At 38.9% G+C, this 25,977-nt stretch overlaps 1 protein-coding gene across 4 annotated transcripts in view; it reads right to left on the reverse strand.

Annotated features, from left to right (window-relative positions):
* Window positions 1-25,977, reverse strand: part of EML6 (EMAP like 6) — a 270,175-nt gene that overhangs the window by 153,273 nt on the left and 90,925 nt on the right. For all 4 annotated transcript variants that reach the window (XM_032877766.1, XM_032877765.1, XM_032877764.1 and 1 more), the window contains exons 3-5: window positions 9,512-9,671; window positions 5,143-5,241; window positions 2,055-2,123 (exon numbers count right to left, since the gene is read on the reverse strand). In XM_032877766.1, the coding sequence (XP_032733657.1) occupies window positions 2,055-2,123; window positions 5,143-5,241; window positions 9,512-9,671 (328 nt within the window). The remainder of the gene's footprint in view (window positions 1-2,054; window positions 2,124-5,142; window positions 5,242-9,511; window positions 9,672-25,977) is intronic.

Genomic DNA, 25,977 nt, shown 5'->3' on the forward strand with positions numbered 1-25,977 from the left:
AATCTTTGCCAACATTTGGTATATCTTAATCATAATTTTGATGGATTAAAAATAAGAATGTTAGGGGAGCCTGGGTGGCTCAGTGGGTTAAAGCCTCTGCCTTCCACTCAGGTCATGATCTCAGGGTCCTGGAATTGAGCCCCACATCGGGCTCTCTGCTCAGCAGGGAGCCTGCTTCCCCCGCTCTCTCCGCCTGCCTCTCTGCTACTTGTGATCTCTGTCTAATAAATAAATAAAATCTTTTTAAAAAAATTCTGCTCCTTATTAACGAGGTTTAGACTTTTATGTATCTATTAACCAACAGTGTTTCTGTTTTTGTCAAGTATACATGTCCTTTGTCCACTGTACAGGTTGGAGGTCTTAACATTTCAAGGACAAACCCAAATTCTATCTACCATGCTTGTGGCTTACGCTTTGCTCATTTGTGGCTTGCCTTTTTTGTTTCTTAGGGGTTGGGGGTAGGTAGACAGAATGTTTTAATGGTCATATAATTGAATCTATAATGTTATACTTTATGGTTTCTTACTTTGCTTTTACATTCAGAAAGGCCTTTCACCTACTTGAGAGCAGTTAAGCATTTACTTAGATATTCTTCTAGTTGTTTTATAGTTTTTAAACATGTAACTCCTGGATTCACAAAGAGTTTATTCTAGTGTATTGTATGAAGTAATAATATATCACGTTTTCTCCCCAAATAGTTAACAAACTGTTCTAGGGCCCACTGGTCAAGATACTATTCTAAATTATTATCCCTTTTAAAGTCCATTTCTCAGCTTTGTTTTTTTGTTGTGTTGTTGTTCTTATTTATCTTTATCCCAGTCTGATACATTATTTTAGTTTCATAATATGCTTAGTGCAGTTTCCTCTTCATTATCCTTTTTTTACCCAAGTTCTTGATTCTCATTTTTTATCCTTTCAGACTAACTTAGAATAACTGAAAAGGAAATGTCAGACAACAGTAAAAACAACTTCTAGAGATTTTAACTGACCTTGAACTGAATGTAACTGAAATGATGTGTTTGTAATTCTTAGATGTCGTGTCCAGAACCAAGGCTGCCTCTCCATTTGTTCAAGCCTTTTTTAAAATATTCCTCTGTAAAGTTTTGTAATATTCTTTAAGTCTTACATCCCTCATTATATTTATTTCTGAGCATTTGATCACTGTCCCTAACTATGAAGTAGAACAATGGGGAGGATCATAAAAACTAGACTCAAAGAAGAATGAAAGAACTGGGAAACAGGAGGAGTTCGTTGGGGCAATAATACAGATACCTACTCTGTTCAGACAAAAATGCAACATTTTTGTACCAGCAAGATCCATACAAGCCAAAGTCAAGCAAGTAATCCTTAGGTTTCTTTCAGTTATGAACTTTAACTTCTATTAACTACAAACCTGTAGACAGAAGATCCTGGGGCATATCCCAGGGTCCAGTAGAAATTTTTACCGTATCAGAGCAAAGAAAGTTAATGGTGTTGACTTTACTCCCTGTTTAACAAAAGAAGAAAGAAGCAAATAGCCAAAGGTAGATCCTGAGCCACTTGCGGTAATTCAGTCTGCGTAGTCTAGGGGAAGACAGGAACATTTAAGAACCAATGACCCAGGTAGGTTTTACTATGTATTCCTCTATTTCTAATTCCAACCCAATAAGGCACCTTCCTTCTAAAAGAACATATACCAACATGACAGTTTTGATATGCAGTATGTGTAAACTTTCATCGAAATGTAAAAACGTAATTCACAGTACTAAAATCAGAACCTTTTTAAAACTTGCAATCCTCAGAAGTACTCTGAGTATTCAGTTTAGCATTTAATTAACATGAAGTTTTCTCTTCAGCTGCCTCCTGGACACTCCCCTTGATGGTCCCTACTCTGTAGTTCTCAAAGAGCCCCATCAGCTGAGGTCAACGTGCTTCATAATCAAAGAAGCAGGTACAAGGGCTCCAAATTTAAGATAAATAAAGCTGAGCCATTTCTCAACATCCAGTTATACATATAAGCACCTTAAATTTTTTTCATACAAGTTACCCCAAATTTTTTTAAATAACTACTTTACCTTTATATGTTTAACTCCACAGCTAACCACTCTGTTTGGCTGATATGGATCCCAGGAAATATCAAAAATCTGTTCAAAAAAATTAAAATTTGCTATGTTGGTCAATTGTGTATGTTTTTGCTTTCAAATATCAGTTCAACTGCTAAGACTTCTTCCTAACACTTAGGACACAATGTTACCTGCATAGACTGAACAATGGGGATTTGGCTTGGTGATGGGTCAGGAGTTGCTAACACATGTTTTATTGCCTCACATCTACTTACCTTAAGCCTGAATAAAGAATAATTAACCATAATCCATGAGACACACTGGTGTCATGTTTTTAACTTGGTCCATTGAGAGGACTTAGAATAATTTTTTTGATCAAACTTTCTATACCTTTACACAATGATAATAAAATACTTTTGAGATAGCTTTATAATAAAAACAGAGTTACAAAGTGTTTCTTTTAAGTAGGAAGATGTTTAATAGTCAAATGCAATTCAACGTGGCCAACACTTTCTCATAATCATAGAAGTTAATATTCATAAACATAAGGCAGAGGCATTTATTTGGCACCTAACTTAACCCACCTAAAATAGTCCTTTAGCCTGTCATTTTAATCTGATCCAAGATACTATTTTCAGTTTTCCAAGAAACTGAAAACATATCCACTAATACTACTTGCCATTCTTTAAGAAAAGCAACCAGTTTCCCAGCAGTTTTGCATTTTGGGAACAAGAAAGAGAAGACCGTGTCAACCTTAGGGTCAGATCACCCATGGTAATTGCTCAGAGTGCATATTTCACCAGCCCAGCTGAAAGATTCTGACTTTGTGGGTCTGAAACTGGGCCCAAAAGCAGCTGCATTCTTAAGCAGACCCCAAGAGAGTCTTAGGCAGTCAGCCCATGGACCACATTCTGTGAAGCTCTAATAGAATGAGTAATTGTCAGTGCTGGAATCTAAATCAGAGAAAGAGCTTAGGCTGCTAATTTCTGATCACATATGAAGGAGAAATATGGACTAATCATCAGAGAGAAAAGGAGGACATATAATCCTCAGTTAGGTAGAAAGGAGCAATTATAGACCACAGAAAAAGCACTGAAGAAAGTATTTGGTCCAAGTACCAAATTCCAATGAGGCCCACTTTATCTATGCAACCTCAGGCTAGTCTTAGCATCTCTAAAATAAATGACGTCACCTCAGTTCTGTTATGAGGTCAATTAAGATAATATATGTACAATCATTTTGCAGGCTATAAAGCACTCATTACATAAATGAGTGCTAGGGATTAAGTATTTTAGCCACTGAAATAATCTTGAAGATAATCATTTGCCCATAAGGAGCCAGTAATAATTCATATTGGCACCAGTAATAAAGACTAAAACTGACAGAAATTATGGAGTCTGGGAGAACACTGTTCTAAAAGAACAGTATTTCATTACAACATTCTAGGCTCTTAAAATAAAAGTTTGCGGGGCGCCTGGGTGGCTCAGTGGGTTAAGCCGCTGCCTTCGGCTCGGGTCATGATCTCAGGGTCCTGGGATCGAGTCCCGCGTCGGGCTCTCTGCTCAGCGGGGAGCCTGCTTCCCTTCCTCTCTCTCTGCCTGCCTCTCTGCCTACTTGTGATCTCTCTCTGTCAAATAAATAAATAAAAATCTTAAAAAAAAAAATAAATAAAAGTTTGCACTAGAGTAGTACTACACATTTCATAATCTACTTCTAAGTAGAAAGTGTAAAATACATGAACAGTAAGAAATTCACATATTGATCTAGTCTAATCCAACTTACTTTATAAGATATGATGTGATGGATATAATATCGAAAATGTGAGTACCACAAATATTTTCAACCTGCTCATTAAGTACTAAGTTAATACCAATTAATTGCCAATAAGTTAATAACCTGGGAGTAGAGCTCAAGCAACACTACACTGTAAAACCTTCCTAGGGAATTCTTATGTGTGGCCAACAGTAGGAATCATTGGGGCCAGAAGGGTGTCAGGCTTCTTCCAACACCTAAGTTCCACCGTTGGTCATTCCTGGACTTTCTGAGAACTTAATCCTTGAGTATAATTTGCCCAAATGTGCAGCAACAACTATGGGGTCATCTTAAAACCATGATTCTCCATTGATGAATGAAGAAAAAAAATTAGAGCTCAAACTAAGGAAGAGACAGTGAATTTAATATCTAATTTGGGCCTCATTTAGCATGGACACTGACATTAAGGAAACAAAATACAAAACTAGCAATCAATGTAAGACAGTCATGCAAATTCACTTTTTTTCTGAAATTAGAAAATCAAGACAAAAAAGGTGGTCAAATTATTTTAATTAAGCAAGACAATGGAGAAATAGATTTCTGACCTGCTTCATATCCTATCTTGCCTGCTATGACTATATGGAATTATTTCTGATCACACTGAATTCAATATGATGACAAGCAGGCCACAGTTTATATTCAAGATTCTCAAAATAAAAAAGAATCCCAAAGTTGTCATTACATTCTTTTGAAGTTAAAATTTATACACTGTGGGGTAGCTGGGAGGCTCAACTGGTTAAGTTGTTAAAACAGTCTGCTTTCTGATCAGGTCATAATCCCAGGGTCCTGGGATCAAGCCCCAGGTTCGGCTCCTTGCTCAGCTGGGAATCTGCTTTTCCCTCTGCCCCTCCCCACTGCTTGTGCATGCACTCTCTCTGTCTGAAATAAATAAATCTTTAAAATAAAATAAACTATACATTTGAAATACATTTTGTGAATATTTTCTAACTACTTCCATCTCTAAACGAACACAACTAAACTTTACATATAATTTCAAATTCAATTCTATTTTGATTTTATCAAGATGCTAAATGCCAGTATCAAAAATTTTCTTTGCCTATGAAAAGTAGTAACAATTTAAAGAAAGCATTCAATCATCAGAAGAGATCATGCTGACATAGTTATTAATCATAAATTAATTTTTTAAGACAGTTTTTAGGTTGAATATGTAGGAAAAGTCATTATATGGAAAGTTTACTTTTAAAAATAGGACAACTCTGAGAAGCTACTTCACAATTCCCTCACATTTAGGAAAACCGCATGGTTCAATCCAACAAGCTCTTCTTACCCGGTCGGAGTGGCCGGTGGCAGAGGCCAGAAGTTTTCCCTTCCTCCAGTCCCAAATGCAGACTGTGTTTTTGGCATCCAATCCCACAGAGGCCAAACGCTAAGAATAAGAACAATAATTTAATAGCTGAAATTGATGGGCACGTTTCTTATTATCCATCACTTCTTTCGACAAATGGTCACTGATGACCTACTCTGGGCCAACCATTGAACATCTGCAAAAAAATGATTTCTCATAATCCATCTTAAGTCCACAACTAAAGATAGCACAGACAACTTCTATTAGCACATACTGAAATTTCAAAAACATCAAAGCTACAACTCATTCGTCACAAAGCCTCTGATTTAACTAGTTGATACCAGAGGAACACAGCTTGAAGGCAAGATTCATTTTTTTTCAAATTTTTTAATTTTTAAATTTAAAATATTAATGTGAGAGTAAAGACGTCTAGGATTCTATAGACCAAAAGTCTTGCCAAACTACTTCAATGAATGGGTTTGACGAACACATGGGGAAGGAAACTCCTAATGAACATTGCATTCATTCTTAACTTTCTTAGTTCCACAAATATTTTAGGTGACACTTTGGTAAAAGTAATCTGGTACTTCATCTCCTAGCCTAAATTCTTTGGGTTTATATCAGAACTTGTTCTCAAGAGAAAAGAAAATTTAACACATTTAAGTATACACAAAATCAAAAGTATCCAAACATGCATTAGAAACACCAAGCATCAGAGGGAGGTTCTAGCAGGATGGCCCCGCCTACGGAAACTGCACTGTGTAATGGACAGAGGCCTGGACTGGGTGTACGTCGATTTGACTTCTCTTTTGACTTGTGAGGAGTCAGATCTAAGACCTTGCAAAATCAATTAACTTCATTAAATTACATTTTCCTCATTTGTAAAATGAACACAAAATATGTGTTAGATCTACCTTACAGGATTATTGTATGGATTGGTGAAATAAGTCAAAGGGTTTTGATAGTATCACCCAAGTAATAAGAGTATCTGAGCTTATGTATTTCACTCAATTTGTGTGTGTGTGTGTGTGTGTGTGTGTGCGCGCGCACGCATATAAGTGGAATGATAGTCACATATGGCTAAATGTAAATGTGTTATGCAGGGATTATTCAGTTTTCTTCAGTAAAGATGGCTTCGATCAATAATGTTTAGTACAAAAAATACATAGTTGGAACTTTAAAAATGTGTCCTTAAGAAAGGGGGTCTTTATTGGTTTTTTTCTTTGCTGTAAGTTTTAATAGAGCATCCCAGCAATGGAAATTATAATATGTGGTTGCATTTTTGTCCATATAAGAAAAATCTGAAGTGTGTGAATTCCATTTAGCTTTTTTTTTTTTTTTTTGTAATAAGCATGGGTACTAAAGTAAAACCCACATTTCTTGATTGAAAAAAGCCCAAAGTAATCTACTTTATTCATTTGTAATGACAGGCCCCATGGCTATCTAAAAAGCATTTCTATTGCCTTTTGTTGTTTGAGAGGTGATGGCCATTTGTCATTTTCTAAATATCACTCAATTCCAGTGAACTCTGTCCAGGGAATAAGGCAGACCCGAAGCAATAGGCATCAACAAGCCAGGAAATCCATCACGGCCAGCAAATAGGTTATTTTTCTCAGCTGACAGTTAAGTACCATGCAGTCCACCCTGACCCTCACTCTTCCAAATGGAACCTAAAAGAGAACAGCTAAAATTTTAACACAAACTAACAAAGAACTCAATATTAAATCTGGATTTCCTTCTGCTGCATTACATTTTTCCTGTGATGCTTCTGAACAAATTCTGATAATGTTTGCTAGAAAACCAAAATCAGAGAATATGCATATAGGTACTCATCTAAGCATATGTTTACACTTGTACTTATGTACGCACTCAGACATTCACTCAATTAGTCAGGAAGTCACGAACTGCAAATTTCAACAAATGGGACTACCCAGCTTTCTCCATAGACATGGAATCACAGTGGACTAACCTGAATGAGATTACAGAGTAGTTAAATCAAAAAGTATGTATGCCAGGGGTCTATATATGTACTGAATCTAAATAATGATCACTACCCTTTCAAAACAGCAGGAAACACTAAGCAGATGTAACTGTTTGAAAAGTGACTCAAACCAGCTCAAGTCCTATAATCCATTCAAACTGTTCCCAACTCTCAGGCTGGTCAAGCCTCAGAATACTTGCACAGGTCTTCCCACAGCATGCCCCTACAGAATTAACTCTGAAATTTGCCGAAAATTGGATTGAAAAAAATTAATTGGCAGATATACAAGGAAGGGTGGCCCAGGATCACAGAAAAGGCTGGGGGAAAGGCACAGCCTTAGTGAGGAGGTGAAGGCAGTACAAGTCAGGAATCCTCCGTGTGTGTGTGGACTGCCTTTTCTGTAACACAGTTTGAAAACTGACATGTAACTGTCATCTGTAACATTAACAAATCTTTTCTGCCAAAGGCTGCTGGAAGTCAAAGGCAAGAAGCAAAGTTTGTTAGGGGTCCTGGGAAGGCTTCAGGAAGTGTGTCCTTTGAAGACCCTTGAAGTGTCTTGGAAGAATGAATCACTTTAAGTGGCAAGGAGGGTGAGTAGGAAACTTAAGGTGGAGAAACAGTATAGGGAGGGGCTGGAGGAACAAAAGTGCAAGGTCTGGTAGAGGAATCTCATGGATGTGTCCAGTGTGACGGCAAGGAGATAAAAGACAAAGCTATAAAAGGTGGGTAGCCTAGAATACCCAGCCACAAAGTGTGGACTTCATTCACGGAGTTCTCCAAGCTTTTGGTGTTTTTAAAGTAATGCTTTCACTACTCTGTGACCCAGCAATTGCACTACTGGGTATTTACCCAAAGATACAAATGTAGTGATCTGAAGGGGCACCTGCACCCCAGTGTTTAGAGCAGCAATGTCCCTAATAGCCAAACTGTGTAAAGAGCCCAGATGTCCATCAGCAGATGAATGGATAAAGAAGATGTGGTGTAGGGACGCCTGGGTGGCTCAGTTGGTTAAGCAGCTGCCTTCGGCTCAGGTCATGATCCCAGCGTCCTGGGATCGAGTCCCACATCGGGCTCCTTGCTCTGCAGGGAGCCTGCTTCTCCCTCTGCCTCTGCCTGCCATTCTGTCTGCCTGTGCTCGCGCGCTCTCTCTCTCTCTCATAAATAAATAAAATCTTTAAAAAAGAAAACGTTAAAAAAAAAAGAAGATGTGGTGTATATATATACACACAATGGAATATTACTCAGCCATCAGAAAAAAATGAGATCTTGCCATTTGCAACAACCTGGATAGAATTAGAGGGTATTATGCTAAGGGAAATCAGTGAGAAAAAGAAAATTATCATATGACCTCATATGATCTGTAAAATTTAAGAAACAAGGCAGATGATCAGAGGGGAAGACAGGAAAAAAAATGTAACAAGCTGAAACCAAAGATGGAGACAAACTGTAAGAAACTCTTAATCTCAGGAAACAAACTGAGGGCTGTTGGAAGGGAGGTGGGTGAGAGGATGGGGTGAATGGGTGATGGACAATGGGGAGGATGTGTGTTGTGGTGAGTACTGGGTGTTGTGTAAGACTGATGAATCACAGACCTGTACCCCCAAAACAAATAACACATTATATGTTAATTTTTTAAAAAAGAATAAGTAAAATCCATAATTAAAAAATATAATGCTCTCACAATATTTTCAGTTGGCGAAATGTTTAAGCAAGCAACCAATGGTGTGGAGAGCAGTTAGAGGTTGTTTCAACTGTCAGGCAGGCCATGGATTTGGAACGTAAAGGACAGTGGCAGAGAATGGGTAGGTGAGACTGTACGTGACAGTGACTGTAAAGATTTTCACAAACACACAGGACTCAGTGGCTACTTGAATTGCAGGGAATGGGTAGGGAGAAGCAGGAGTTAGAAGAGACCTCAAGGTAAAGAGTTAAAGAGAATCTTCTCAGTGAATTATTAGGAGGTGGTGCTATCCTCTAAAAGCAAAGGGAACCAAGAAGATGCTCAGGGCTTGAAGTCTATGGAAAAGGTTTGGTCCAACTCTCATTCCAAATTTAGGAAGCTAAAATGGAAGATGAAGTGGAATTGCTGAGTCACGATGGATCCGATCAACTTGAGTCCACTGCTTCCTTCTGTAGGCTTTTCAACCAATAAGGAGACTGAGGGAAAAAAAACTGGGGCCCACCCAGAGCTGGAGGTCAGAGCAACAGCTGGAAGGGATCTAACAGGGGAGGATTCTAGGAGGTGGACAAGGGGAGGCAGCAAGATTAGTAGACCTTTTGAGCCTGTAAGCTATGTGCACTGTAATTCAAGGTGACTTGTGAGACATCACAAGTCATCACAAGAAAACAGAAATGGAAAAAGATACACACCTGTCCATCTGAGTCGAAAGCCAGGCAGGCAACTCCATGGGTATGGACATCTTTAAGAATAGATACAGTCTGGACATTATAGGAATCCCATATACATATATATGGCTCCTTCCCAACTTGGCCAGTTGCAACGAGAGTTTTATCTGGGTGTAAGGCAAGGCTGAAAAAGAAAAAAAAAAAAAAACAAAAAACAAAGCTTTTTTCATATACTCCTGAGCAAAGTTAAGGAAAATATGTTTTTTTAAAATCCACATTTGTTTCTCATTTCAATCATCAAATAAGAGAATCTCAAGAGAAAGAGTCTGAACTGTCCTCAAAGCGATAAATTACCTGGCTGGTCTAATGGAAATGTTGAATGGCAAAAGAGGCTTAGCACAGTTTAACAATAATTTCATCTGATCTCACCCATTTGGTTACCTTGAAAATCAAACACTATTATGATAATTTTATGCTTAGAAAACCTATGTGGTTCTATAATTGCTTTATGTCAGGATATTTACTTACTGACTCTGAAAATATTACTCAGCTTTTTCAAGTTAGCTTTTGACTTTAATTTGAAAAAAAGGAAAAAGCTGTTGCTAGGAGAAAGTGTGCTTCTCAGAATTAATTAAACCTGCTTGCACAAGCTCCGGGTGCCATCCTCATTAGGATTTCAAAGCACGGAGGGGTCTCAGAGTCAAGTGCTGTTTCTATGTCTGTTGCCATAGATTATGTATTTTAAACGAAAATATCTATTTTACAGAAATCACTAACACCAAAAGAACCACAAATTACCATGCTTGTGGTTTATTTAACATTATTACTCTACAGTCCAATCAAAATAAAACTTTGCCAAATACCAGCTAGAATTTCAGGGAGTCTGGAGCAGTCAAGAGGCAAAAAGGTCATTATTGTTATTCCTAGATGAGCAATTACTCTACTGTTTTAATACCATTGTGTAAAGAAGTCGTGTTTTTCTAAAAATAGGTGTTGAGAATTTTTTTAAAAGGCACATTACCTATATAAAAAACTAGTAGATGACCATTTACACAACAAAAGAATTTTCTTTTCTGATTTCAACATTCACACAATTGACATTTTTTTCTTTTCAACTTTCAGCATGATTTTAATACAAATATATGCTCTATAAGTAGCCCTGGATTGGCAGGGGCCTGCCCCTTACTACCTCTGGTTCTTTGGGTTTGCTCATCCCTTTGTCTCCCGTTCCTTATCTATAAAATGGAGGTACGACATAAAAGCAGACAATATACAGCACACAGAGCTTTCAGCACAACACCGGGCTCAGAGTAAGCACTCAAAGCAAGTTTCATTATCAACGCTTGTGTAACTGGCATTTATATACAAGCAACACATGCATATCTCTGGATACAGTGCGTCTTTCAAACACAGATTACTTCTGCTGCTCTCGGGTCTACACGTGTGCTTCCCCCAAGTTCTGCCACGACCAAGCTCCCTCGGCTATCCCCCTGAGCTCGTCCTCATCCTCCCCCAACTGAGCTCCCTTCCTGGGCCTCCCACCAAACCCAGTGCGGTCTTTTGCCCAGGACCCTTGAGTACCATCCCCCTTCCTCACCGAGGGCCTCCCCAGACCTTTGTACCCTGGCGCTGCAGCTGCAGCGCAGCTGTGTCTTGCAGGGTGTTCCCAAGGCCCCACTGCACCAGTCCTCACTGGAGGTACTACTCCGCACACTGGAGGGCTGTTCCACATGCACTCTCCTGCGCAGGCTGGTGCTTCGCTGGGTTTTTGTTTTCTTTGAAAACAAGGTGCAGGTGGCACCCACAGGGCGCACTCTGTAGCTGGAGGGGAGTAGGTGTGAGAGTGGGGCCAGATGAAGGGGCAAGGAGAGGGATGGGCTGGGAGGGACTGCGTGTCCCGGACAGCTGGGAGGACCGCCTATCAGGCCCCAGGTGCTCCTGCCCTAACACCTCTAGCCGGAAGAAGCGTGATCTAGGGGGATCTCGGCGAATTCTGCGGGGGCGGTGCAGGAGTACACGGATGAGGAACACCTGGGTGCTCTGAGTGCCAGAGGCCCCTCACGTGGGACGCCCCTGTAAGAAGTTTGGCTCGTATCACCTGTCAGGAAAACCTCAGTCCTCCGTGATGCCTCGTGCCCTTTCCCCTGACCCTCAGAGTAACGGTGGGGAGCACTTAGGCCCAGGAGTCAGGCCAGGTGTTGGGATGGGCACTGGCCCAAAGGCTATGCAGGGGCGGTACCGCCCGAGGCCAGAACCCAAGAGTGGAATGCACATAGCCCCAGCTGCAACTCTAGTCTGAGACCTTGGACCTTCTCGGAGGAAAGACTTGGACCTTGGCGTTTTCTGCAGCGGCCCCTGGGGCCCAGTCCACCAGCAAAGGTCCAAGGCCGAGCAACAGGAATCCACTTTCACTGCACATCCTGAGGGCCAGTTGTTCCTCTGGGCAACAGCGAGTCATCCAGCATTGTCCCAGGAGATCTCTGCTGCCGGTTCCTCTAGCCTCTCCCATGAAGAACAGCCGCAGAGCTTTGCTTGCTGTCTCTGACACAGCCCAACTGCCAGCGGCCTGAGATGGGTCAGCCAGCCTCTTCACCCCAGCCCCCTCCATCAGATGTTCCCCTGTGAGTATGGTCCAGGATGACCATAGACCTCGGCACCGCCTGGGCAGGGTGGGGGCAGTTCAAGTTTTCCCAGGAAGGCAAACAAGGGTCAGGTAGGCTTCATGGCTTCTGATGTGTGGGGGAGTGAGTGCAGGTCCAGATGCAAGGGTTAGGGAGGAGATACCCTGGGAGGCACTGCGTGTCAGAGGCAGCTCAAAGTGTGGGATACGGCCCTGGGTGCTGTCTCCACCACCAGTCTCTGCATAGGAAGGCCCACCCCCACAAATCTCAGTTCTATAGCCTTTAGAGGAGTCCTGGGGTAAGAAACACCTGCGTTGCCAGGATCTGCGTCGCCATCTAACAAGGGCTTGCTGGAAAATATATCCTAGGGAATCTTTATACGGAGTACCAGAAAAAGGTAACACATATACAAGGGACAAAGGGCATCCATGTATAAAGACAACACTCAAATTCAGTCTTGCAGACAGTAGCAGAAAATGAGATGGGTCAGGTAGGCCAGGGCAGCCTTATAAGCCCTTTTAAGCAGGCCAGGAAGTCAGGGCACGACTGCCAATTATTAGAGGACATGGCATGAACAGTTGCATATTTTAGTAAGGTAACTCCAGCAGCAGTGAGGAAGTGGGAAGGACAGATGGGCGAGAAGTATTAGGAGAAGAGCCAAGGAGGCCAATAAGGGGATAGGCGACAGTTAGGTAAGGAGGGGTAGGGTAGATGGAAAAAAAAGTCAAGAGATACTTAAGGGAAAGAGAAAAACTTTTTGGATGCTGAAGGCTAAGGAAAAGCCAAAGCATGTCAAAGTTACCTGAAGTTAATTGCTTGGGCAACTTTTAAACTCACAGAATTTGTAGCATTAGAGTTAAAGCCTATGGGGCCTGATCCTGGGAAAAGATGGCCTAGCCCAATTTTTAGTGAGGAAACCAAGGAGATCTCTTAGGTTAGCACCATGCTCGGAGCCCTAAGGACTATCAAGAAGAGGGTCTGACCGGAACATCACATGGTAGAGTAAGCAATAAAGTGCCTGCAGAAGAGGGAGCAAATGATGCCAACATCATGGCTGCTGTATTGTCTCACCACACTGATGTGGGCAATAGGTTTTACGCAAGAACTGGAAAATAGAGAATGAGTGTTATCCCCCTAGATGGTCAGAGACACTATCAAGAGACAAAAGTGAAAATTTGCCGGATCATAGCTTCTGTTTAAAAATGTTTGGATGGGGCACCTGGGTGGCTCAGTTGGTTAAGCATCGGACTTTGGCTCAGGTCCTGCTCCCAGGGTCCTGGGATTGAGCCCCGCATCAGGCTCCCTGCTCATCGGGGGTCTGCTTCTCCCTCTCCCTCTGCTCCTCACCCCAACTCTCTTTCTCTCTCAAATAGATAAAATCTTTTTTAAAATGTTTGAAATATTTGGTAGATGCCTGGGGTCTGGAAGTACCCAGAATTTTAAAAAATTCACTCTTCCAGGCAGTTGTTCTTGCCATCATTTGAGGATTTCCAACCTTTCTTGCTTCCTTGAATAAGGTGGGGGATGAAATAGACAGCTTTCAAGAAATCTTGAAAGAAGACTTCCAAATAACTTGCCAATCTAAACTACTCAATTAATGGTGTGACCAAAAACATCCCAGTATGGATTTCAAATATTTTTACTCTTATTATTATTCTTTTCCTTCACATCAAGGCTCATAATTGATCACATTCATTAAAAAGTTCACATTGGAAATTTTTAAAAAAATTTTTTGTCATAACTCCTTTTACACTGTTCTTTACATCATCTCTTCCCAGTGCATGATACCCACTGATCCAGATTCCACCTTTGCCATTTGAATATATTATCAGTTTTCTTGTTTCTCCTTTTGTAAGCCAAGACTCTCTGACCTCACCTCTCTGGCTTGTGTGCAACTTGATTGCTGAAATGACTCATAATGTTTCTATTTACCCATGTCCATGTCAAGAATAGACAGAACAGAGAACAACCTTTATTCATTTTGCAATTTGTTACCTTCCCATCGGCTCCCCAGAAACGTCACTCCTTCCACCAGAATGATGGCATCTGTGTACCTTTTAGAGCACAGCCAAGTGGAACTTCACTTTTGTTTTAAATTTGTCATATCATTTCAATAGCACTCAGCACTCTTTATACCTCATCAGAGACCAGGAGGAAAACCATCAAACTTTAATCTTTGGATTTGCAAGAGCATAATATACCAGGTGTCAGGAATGGGACAGTCGTAGAATCACTTCTATAAGAAGCAGGTTGGAAGTTAACCATCAAGGTATCTATTCCCTTCTTCCCACACCTCTGCCTTTAGGAACTCAAGAATTTCCAGAAAAGTTGTTTTAAGCAGGATCTGCTTTTGTCTAATCCCAAAACATCTTTGGAATTTTAGTTCAGAAGCACTCAAATGACAGATGTGTATATATGTATGTATTTTCCTCCCATAAAACCAAATCCACCCCCTCCTGCATACCGCAAAATTGTTCTTCGCTCCTTCCATCGAGGTGCCCTGAGCCTAAAATCTACCCTACAGTAATGCCTTTAGATGAGCCGACAGATTAAAGGAAGTTAGGTCCCCGTATCCGAAAAAGGGCTATCATGGAAAGAATCATACCTCTTGAATTCCTTCTGACAAGATTTCCTCTATGAAATAGCCAACGATTGAGTACTTCCCAGGGAGAAGATTACAGAAGTGGAAAGTGTTGTGTAATAGTGATTACACAACATATCTGTTCTACTCTGGGTCTCCCATCATCTTCACCATATCACAGTGTTGTAAGTCTTTCTGAGACTGGAAGTATCGATCCTACTTACTTATATTGTAAGTCTAGCTGCTATCTGAGAGTCCATAAGTCAAGTCTCTTCTGTGTTCTTCTAACAAAACTTGCCCTTTGCAAATCTTGCAAATCATTACAGTTATAAAAGCAATGCCACAATATTAAAACCTTAAAAACTGACTCCCTTTCTCTGAAGGTCTTGAATCACTCGAGGTCTCAGTCCACACCTATATGAAAAGGTGGGTGTCATTCAATTTTTCCTTTGGTACTCAGTTTATTATATTATTATTATATTATACACGCAGCAACAAAAAAGGGATCAAGCTTTTAAAGAACTGCTTTTCTCTGTGTATATAAAAATCTGTTTCCCTTGGGAAATCCCATCTTCCGTTACCATAGCAATAGAAAGCACTGCAGAGGACTTTCATCACCCTATCCGGGAGAAGGAATTGATTTGTTTCTCCAGCATGCCAGGAGGGCAAAAGCATGTCTTTCTGATGTCAAATGAAATCAGGATGATTTCCAAATATGTTGCATGAGGAGATGAGAATTAATAGGGTCATGGAAAGAGGGAGCCTTGCTAAAAAGGTTAAACAGAAAACACTAATCAACATTAATCACTCTTAATTCCTGAAGGCTAAAAATTATATTTGAGTACTTGTTCCAACTGCAGCATTTAAAAAATGCTCATGATTCTGCCTTCACTTTTTTTTAAGATTTTATTTTTAAGTAATCTCTAAACCCAACATGGGGCTTGAAGCCACAACCCCAAGATCAAGAGTTGCATGCTGTACTGACTGAACCAGTCAAAAGGACCTGACTTTACTTTTTTTTTTTTTTTTTTTGAAGATTAGTGTATTCATTTGAGGGGGAGGTACAGAGGAGAGAGAGAGTCCTCAAAATGACTCCCTGCCAAAGCACAGCTCCCAACACGGGACATCAAGATCATGACCCAAGAAATCAAGAGTCTGACACCCAACTGACTGAGCCACCCAGGCACCCCTGCCCCCGATTTCACTTTTTAAAGACTCATTTCATTTTTGCCCAGGCTACTTCAGTGATTCTCTCAGTAATAGATTAATGTTATTATCTCTTCTTTAAAATAGTCTCACCAGGAAAGCATGAAACCTTTCTCTCTGCCTACCTTGAAGGTAACATTAAAGAAATTTCCCAATGTTGGAGGCATAAGTGCATCCATGTGATTGGGTTGAACTGTTTGAGGGCAGTGGGGAGACAGCTGCCTTCTGGAGAGGGAGTGGCCAGCTTCAGTGGATGGGCACTAGAGGAAGAAAAGGCAAAGGAAGGCTTTATCTGAACACAGTAACCTAGAGGTAGTGCAGCCACACATGGAGGTTGCTGTGCTCCAGTGTCTGTCCCCCAGGATACCCTCAGCATTAGAGTGCCATCACTAGGACCATAATCTCATCTGATAACACAAAGAGGGAGGGCCCTGCCTTCCAGGTGGGCTTTGGCAGGATGAAAGGAAGTGATGACAATGTAGATAGACCACCAGTGGTCCATTGCCATGTTCCTGACCTGTGTGAGCCTGAGGGTACCCGTATGGTTGAGCACGGAAGTCCCTCAAGTTGGACTTCTCAACCACGTGGATGGATGGTACATTTAATGGGAGTTAATGTGATTTAGAAAAATAAAGAAATGTAATATATCCTCCATGCTTAGTACCACCATACCTGTATTGGTATGGAAATATACTCTAGTAATGCTTTAATACTATGTAGAAGAGTGGTTAAGAGCATAGTGGTTTTGCTGCCTGGGACCAAAGTGTGCAGTGGCATGCTGAAGCCAGCTCAAACTGACCAGCAAGAGCTGTTACGTTTTAGCAATTTTCAGAATCAATTGTTAAACACAACCACTGTCAAATATTAAATTATATAAACTTACAACTAAAAGAATATACACTAAAACTCATTACTTCCTAATGATTTTACTACATTTGACTATTATCTTAAGGCTATTTACCATTCTCCTCTCTCTATGGTAGAAATACTATAGAATGATGTGTCAATGCAAACCTCTTTTCAATCCATACTATCACATTAGTGGTTTTGAAATCAGCCATTGTGGTAGTTACATCATGGAAATCAACAAACACTACACATAAAGCTTGATTTATTGTTTTGTTGGTTGTCTATACTTAAGACATAAAAGGATAAAATGCTAATAATGCAGAATAAACTTAAAAAGGTGTCATGTCTATAGCTGTTACATTGTGAGTCACACAAAAAATTTAGAATATATTCTTCCAATATTCAAAAAATATCATCCAGTTCAGCAGAGAAGCAGCTCACATCATTGGCAAATGATTGAAGTTCTGAGATATGTCTTTGTTGTTTCACTTTTGTCTTAGTAATATAATTGAAAATACCAACATTCATGTCAGAACTACACTCATTTGTCAATGATGTGAGAGACTTCTTTTCTGAACCACGGAGTAATCAAGCATTCATTCCTCATCTGATTTTGTCAGATCATAGTTGAACTGCAACTAAAGTTTGGCCACAGATACATGAGTTCAACAAAAATCAATGAAAGCATTCTATGAGAATCGACTGGCTGTATGAAATTTACAGTAGAGTGTTATACTTTTCTATTATTTGTAAATTGTGTGCCACCCATCATTTACACCAGTAAAATTTATCACAAACCTTTGAGGGTGTATGTATACATTTTTTTCTCTTGAAGAGCTCGTTATTAAACAGTTATCAGTACATCACTGAAGCATATCTCCTCTACTTACTGGCACAAAATAGTTTCTCACAAATCATCTTCAGCAAATTACCTAACTTCTATGTGCTCCCCCCAAAACAAGAATAAAATAAGAATAATAACAGTACCTATTTGAAAGAAGGTAGGCATAATTGTGAGGGTTTAATAAATCCTAAGTGACAGTGACTAAAACAGTGGTGCTTAAAACCTAGTGAGCACTGTATAGGTATTGTTATTATTCATTAACTGCCACATGATAGAACCTGCTCCAAACATATGAAAACCATCCTTCACTCCTGAAGATGGACATTCTAAGCCAAGCAAACTCATCTCTATAGAGTTATTGTGAAATAACCCTCAAAATTTAAAAATAAGACTACCCTCGAAGAATTAAACTGTTAAGAACCACATGAAATGGACAAGATAGCTTATCTAAAGAAGTTATCCTAAGGAGGAAATATCCTAGGCAAGAACAGACTTTGGAAATCTAATTCAGTCATGGCTGACAGTGCGAGAATTTGGACTCAACTACTGAAATCAATCTGAGTAAAAATGTTAATAATAGGGGAAGTTCTGTGTAAAGCCTTTATAGAACAGAGTCAGATTTAAGACATAGTTTTGGTATAAGGATAGACGAAAGATTGATGGAACAGAATTGAGTCTAGAAATAGACCCAGGCTTATATGGTCAATTGATTTCCAACCAAGGTGTTAAGGTAACTTAAAGGAGGAGGGATAGCTTTGGGGACATTTAGACATCCATATGGAGAAAATGAACCTTGACATTTATCTCTCATCATCCACAAAAATATCCCAGATGACCAGAGATCTCAGTATAAGAACTGAAAGTATACAACTGATAGAAAAAACACATGACCAAACATTTGTAACCTTTGAAAGACAATGTTTCTAACACAAAACAAAAAACAGAGCCATAAAAGAAGAAAAATGATAAACTAGACTTCTGCTCTTTGGAAGACACCATCAGGAAAAGGAAAACACAAGCCATGGACTGGTAAAGAAAATTCATAAAAGACTTTTGCCCTCAATACATAAAGAATGCTTAAATAGTAATAGTAAGAGGACAACCATAGTTAAAATATGGCCAAAAGACTTGAACCTTGTCAAAGACCACTATAATTAGGAAGACTGACATTCCGGGTGTTGCTGAATATGTAGGGCAATTGGAATGTACATACCTTGTTGATGGGAGTGTAAAATGAGAAATCACTTTGGAAAGTATTTGGCAGTTTCTTATAAAGTTAAATACACACTTACTATACGATCTAGGAATTCCATTCCTAGTTATTTACCTAAGAGAAAAGACATGTCTAAACAAAAACGTATATATGATTGTTCATAGTAGCTTTATTTATAATAGCAAAAAACTGAAAATAATGCAAATGGCCATCAATGGGTGAATGGATAACGAAGTTATTATATATTCATACAATGGAATTGTTCTCAGAAATAACAAGGAATGAACTACTGATACACACATCAATATGGATGACTCAAAAAACATACTGAATGAAAGAATGGTAGAGCATTAGTGGAATATTCACGTCAATATCTTCACCATACAACAGTGGGAGCCTAGAGGTACTATTCAAAGTTGATGACTCCAAAAATAAAGGTATAAAAATACAACTTAAAGTTATGAAAGTAAATGTTAAGGGACTTGAAAATAATGAAATAACCCTTTGGGGAAAAGAAGGAAAGGAAAGTAAAAATGGTATATGTAAACTACATCCTCAAGTATCTTAGAAGCATATCAGTCATGAGTTGGACTTTAAAACAGAGTAATTACAAAATAGCAATTAATCATACTGGTTTGAGATGTGGAGGTAAATACCAGGAACAAAAACCAAAAACCAAGCAAACAAACAAACACACAAAAACAACAGTCCTAAGAATCAAAAGTGTTCTTTGGAAAGTAGACTGGGGATGGGAAAGGGTGGGGCAGGGGCAGTTTTTCATTATATAAAACCTTCTGTAATCTTTGATTTGTGTATCTACATTGCTTTGATACAGATATAAACATTAAAGCAAATAAAAACAAAAAAAAAACAGTTACAGAGAAATAAAAATTGACTAACTTATGCAAAAAAGGAATGTATCTGGTAATTTAGAAGTCTTCCATAGGCAGGAAGTAGGATGGGATATCTGATGACTATATCAGATTTATCAACCCCCAGATGTTCTCATCAAGTACAATTGTTACTGATAAAATGAATTTGATCAGCATGGCTTGTCTTACAATTCATTCTTTGAAAAAGGAGAACTACTGCCTTAAGACTATAACACAACAATTTGGTAATGAGAAGGTTCAGTAATGAAAGGGGTCTACACGAAACCCAGCTTTCTGGAGCTATTCATCTTCTTTTTTCCTCTTCAAGGAAGGAGCATGACTCAAGCATTGAGGGCTATATTTGGCAGAAGTCCTGTTAATTTAGGATAATTAAATATGCCAGTCATGTGTTTCAGTAAGGTCTGATTAAATACTTTAGAGAAGTCATTAGTGAATCCATCTGGTCTAGTGGCTTTGCCAGATGGCAAAATGTTACTACCTCTATCTGTTCTGCTCTTGGAATATTCTACTTCTATTGTAAAGTAGCATGCAGTTATTTTCAGGGTAAGCCTTATTTGCTAGTTTATATTCTCAAGGGATCTGGAAGGTGGACGGCAAGCCTCACAATTGTGTTAACACCATGTCAACTGAGCCACAGATCTCAAGGCTGTATTCAATGGCCTCTTGTTCCCCTGCTGAATTCTAAATGATATCATCGTTTCCGTTTCCTCAAAATGTTCTATGTCAAACATTTCAGACGGTGCTCCATTTGTGACTGGAGAGTCAGAACCACAAGGAGAGGTAACAAGCTGTATTTCACACCTATGAGATTATAATACAGGATGAGGAGAACCCTGGAAGTACTTCCTCCATGTCGGTGGTCATCTAAATGGAAAAGTGGCCAGTTTTGATTTTTAAAATTACAGAGTTGCTCAGCTCTGTGAGAGTGCCATAAAATGACAATTTTAAAGTTGTTTTGGTTCTTTGGCCATGCAAGAGTTGACCCTTGACTTACTAATGCCCTAACCAGCTGGATCAAAATGCAAGGTATTCTCCAATGCTTAACAATGGCACTTTTGTGGCAGTGGGTGTCTAAGGTAAATGTTTAAATGCAAGTCATAACTGGGGACTTAGAGCTGCTAGCGGAGGAGAGGTGTGCCTTGATGAAGGTATGAGGCAAAGATAAAGCTATAAAAGAGCCCTAAATTTTATTGCCACTCTCAACCTCCAAACCCTCAAGTCTATTCCAAGGCTAAGCATTAGGTTGAGCTGAAGCTCCACTCTCTTCTAGTAAAGGCCAGATTTGCATATCTAATTGACTTAGTTGACTGTGATCAGAATTTATATTTATGGAACTATTACTTCCGAGACCACCCCTGAGCATCCGGGAACCAGGGGTACCACACTGCGGCAACTCTTGCACTTAGAGCTTTGGTTTTTGATTTTGCTCTTGGCTGACAGCACCACCCTTCGTTTTTATTTTATTCCTTTTCCTTCCCCTCTTTTCCTCCCTTTCAGGTTTCCTCTGTCTTTATGTTGGGGTGTTATGCTTTTTCCAGCATTTCTATGTGTTTAGAGAGGGGCAGGAAGGGTGGGAAGGTAAGCATCTGTCACTTCAGTCCCACATGTTTGCCAGAACTAGATGTCCATGCTTGACTCTTGACCACCACCCTCAATTCTGAACCGCTGGGATTCTATCATTGCAGAGCTAACACTGAACTAGGCATAACGACTAATAAAGACAAATTTTTTAAAGATCTATATGTGCAAGATTATCTGTTTCTACTGCATAGAGATGGTTTTACAGAGTAATGCCCCCTCTCCCACTACCATTATCTCTTTATCACCGCAGACACCTTTAATGCAATGTGAACAACGTGGAAAGATCAAAATGGGGTGCAAGATCATCTATCTTTGCGTCCTACGGTAAAGCAAGAATAGGTGATCCAAGAGGCCCAGGGAGAAGAGGCCAGAATGAGCAAACTGGCTCTTTCATGTAGGTATGAATTAATATAAAGAAGGGGTGATTTCCATAAGAATATGCTGAGCAAGTGTCTGGCATCTGTGCCCTTAGTTGACCCGGTGCCAAAGAGTACTTTTAGACCTCCAGGCTCTAGGGGCAAAAACTGGTTATAATTGGATTCTGCTGTGCCGAAAGAGAAGGGAGAAGGAGTATGCTTTTGATGACTGGGTCCTCAAAAGCCTAAGAGCCAACCTTAGAAATGTCTCTTGGGATGTTCTTTCCTTTGCGGCTTTTCTTGACTGCTTTATCTATCAAACACAGAAAAGAGTACCAGTATCTCCCACTGAATGTGAATGGATCAATTTCTCCACATAGATCTGTTGAGTTTTGCTTTTTATTTTTTAGGCTATGTTATTGGTATATGCAAACTTAGGACTTTTTATTTTCTTGGCAAACCACTTTATTATCATGTAGTTATGTTCTTTATCACGAGTATTTGATTATGCTTTAAATTCTATTTTACAAGATATTAATTGAGCTATATAAGCTTCCTTTTGGCTAGAATTTGCCTGGTACATCATTCCTATCTTTTTACTGTCCACCTTTCTGCATAAGAATGAAAATAAAGAGAACCTTTAAGGATATCTCTTACAAGGATATAACTGTTTTTTTTAATCCCAAGTAGAAATCTGTATCTATTAACTGGGGAACACAGTTTATTTGTACTTCATATAGTCACTGAGATATTTGGATTTATTTCTGCCACTTACCTTATGCATTATTCATCCTGTTTTTTGTTTTCTAGTTTTTCTTCCTTTTTTAATCTTTTTTTTTCTTTTTTTCCCATTCTTTAAAAATTGTGTCTTCTATTGTTTTATTGTGGATTAATCTAGAAATGTTAACATGCGTTCTTACAAAAATCTAAATTTAAGAGTTATCCGTACCTTCTTCTTTAAGCATGGAAGAACTTGAGAACATTTTTTAACTCCTCTCTGTCCTGGCTCACATTCCAATTCTACCTTTATGTTAGTTATTTTTTTAAATATACAAGTTAGACATTATTCTTATTATTATTATTATTTCATGCAGTCAATGTTTATTTACTTATGTATACATTTATCAATTACTTTGTTCTCATTTCTCTTGTCTCAGACATTTCGATCTTAGATCATTCTTTCCATCTTAAGTATATCTCTTACGTTTCTTTAGTGGAGGTCTGAAAAAATTCTTGTTTTACCTGAAAATGTCTTTATTTTGTCCCTATTCTTGAAATACATTCTCACCAGACACATAACTCTAATATGACTCTTCACTCTGTTCTCCACATTTCTAAACCTCTCTGTCCTAGACCATTTATTCAAATATACTTTCTTTTTTCAATTCTGTTCATTTCAAAGCTCTAATTGGTTCTTTTTCAAATATTAGTTATCTGAAATAGTGTCTTGATCCTAATTTGTATTTTAATCCCATATTTTATTTCTTTAAGCATATTAATTATATTCACATTTAATATCTAAAGTCTTCATGGACTTGATTCTGTTCCCTACATTTTCCTGTCTCCACCAATGATGTCTTATTTTCTAACTAAATTAGGAACAAAATTAAAAATAATGATGTTTGTGATATTGATTTTAAAAAATTGCATATTAGATTCCTTACAATAGTATGTATAGCAAAAATGTTAAACAGAAATGAAGAAAGGGTCTTTGAAAGCCAAGAACATAGCAAACAAGCCTAATTCAAGGTCACTGATTTTCCTTTGTATTTTTGTTCAGCACAAATGGTTCAGCAAGGAGAAAAAGAACGTATCTATATTCTATTATTCTACAAAAAGGACAAGCATGCCCTCCTCAGAGCAGAGGCATGACATCACACTGGGGAGTCAAGCATGAATAAACATTCCCTTTAAAAGAAGGCTCCCTCTGGAGCCAGGAATTCACGCAAGCAGCTTTGCAGGTCCAGGCGAACCTCACCTGTTCCTTCATATTCATAGACATGTCATAGGAAATGATTTTCAACTCTAAATTTTCACAGAGCAGAAATTAATGTCTAGGGTTAAGTAAATCCAGGAAAACAGTACATGAAGGATAACTCTATGTAGGCTCCTTAACCCTTAATGCAATGGGAATTCCCTGCCAGCTCCTGTTCTAGAGGCTTTGTCCATGCGGTCAAGTTTAACCCCCAAGATGCATCTAGCTGGGCTGGAACTGAGGGTCCTACATAGGTACTATGTAGAGGTAATACCCTCTACCTCCCCTTGCATTCTCCCATATCTGATTTCATCCACTAAAGGTAAAAAATTTTAAAACTGCTTGAGGCCAGAAAACTTGCACTCTGTCCAGAATGGTGGTTCATCTGTCTCCCCATTAGAGTATCTGATATGCCAGTGGGTATAATGAGAATGCCCAGAATGCAGGCTGTGCCTCGGAACAGGCCCAGAAAAGAATTTACCATCTTGGAGGGCAGAATGTGATCTATGAGCTTCTAAGTCAATTTATGCTAGTTTTAGGAAAAATGAAAGTACCCCGAAACAAATAATACATTATATGTTAATTAACTGAATTTAAATTAAAAAAATAATGAAAGCATGCATGTAGTTGGAGGGGAGGGCTCTGAAAATGGTGATTATTTTAGGACACGTTTGATGATAATTAATGTCCATGGTTTTAAAACAGGTACTCCCCCCAAAATCTGGCTACAGTGTACTCCTTAATTCAAGTTTTGTTTTGATGGAATATTGGGTGATACCTTTAACACCTAAGTCCTGAGCTATTTGACCCTTCTAGGCAGCTATGTAATGCTTCTTCAACTACAAATAAATAAATAAATAAATAAGGTGCAGAGTAGCAAATTGTTGTGCCCAGAATCTCCCAGTTAGTGGCAAAGCTCTACATCAGCTTGACCTCTAGACCTCTAGATTAGCTCCCTTGTAAACCTAAAAAAAAAAAAAAAAAAAAAAAGGCTGGATTTCAAATGAATAACATGTTCTCTGGAGAAAGGTACCACAGCAATAACCAGATTGTGAGCAAATAACCTAAACCAGTAACAGTTAACAACCATTGTTTTTGTTAATCTTCAGCATAACCTTGGGGGATAGTTATTATGTTCTTACTTTGCAGATGGGAAAAGTAAGTCTCAAAATATGAAGTGATTTGTCTTAGCTCAGTCCATAGATGCAAATTACCCAACCATGACTAATAAAAACTTGCAAAGAATCAAGAAAAGTCTTACTCAGATCCTTTGGGCTAATATAAAGCAGATTTTGATCTCAAAAGGAAAGAAACAATTAAGTCTTTAATTTGTGCCAGTGGTTTGCTAGGCATTTTCACATTGACTATCCTTTTAAAGAAGTTCTATTGAAGATCAGAGAGCACAATTTAATAAGGAGCTGAGCGAAGATTCAAAGGGATGTCCAGATTCTGAAAATTTAGAACCAACTAATTTTACCTCTCTAATACCAGTTGCCTTTCCATTACACCAGAAGCCAGCAAACGTTTTCTGTAGACTAGATAGTAAAGAGTTTAGCCTTTGAAGGCCATAGGGTCTCAGTGGCAACTACTCAACCCTGCCATAGTAGTATGAAAGCAGCCATGTGCAATATGTAAATGAATGAACACATCTGTGTTCCAGTAAAATTCTATTCATGGACACTGAAATTTGTATATCATAAAATTTTCACATGTCATGAATATTATTCCTCTTTGGATTTTTTTCATTTCAAATCAAAATTTCATTTACAAAGAACTTTAGGTTAGTATCCAAAATCTATAGAGAACTACTAAACTCAACACCCAAAAAACAAATAATCCAGTTAAGAAACGGGAAGAAGACATGAATAGACATTTTTCTGAGGACATCCAAATGGCTAAGAGACACATGAAAAGATGCTCACCATCACTCATCATCAGGGAAATACAAATCAAAACCATGATGAGTTACCAACTCCCACCTATCAGAATGGCTAAAATTAACAACACAGGAGACAAGAAGTGTTGGCACAGATGTGGAGAAAGGGGAACACTCTTGCACTGTTGGTGGGAATGCAAACTGGTACAGCCACTCTGGAGAATAGTATGCAGGTTCCTCAAAAGTTAAAAATAGAACTATCCTATGACCCAGCAATTGCACTACTAGGTATTTACCCAAAAGATACAAAAATGCACATTGGAGGATGTCCATTCCCCCGATGTTTACAGCAGCATTATAAACAACAGCCAAGCTATGGAAAGAGCCCAATGTCCAATGACTAATGAAGTCGATGTCAATAAAGAAGATGTGGTAGTTACGTACAATGGAATACTACTCAGCCATCAAAAAGTAGGAAATCTTGCCATTTGCAAT

Source organism: Lontra canadensis, unplaced genomic scaffold (genome assembly GCF_010015895.1).
Source record: "Lontra canadensis isolate GAN:19392208 unplaced genomic scaffold, GSC_riverotter_1.0 scaffold61, whole genome shotgun sequence".
NCBI lineage: Eukaryota > Metazoa > Chordata > Mammalia > Carnivora > Mustelidae > Lontra > Lontra canadensis.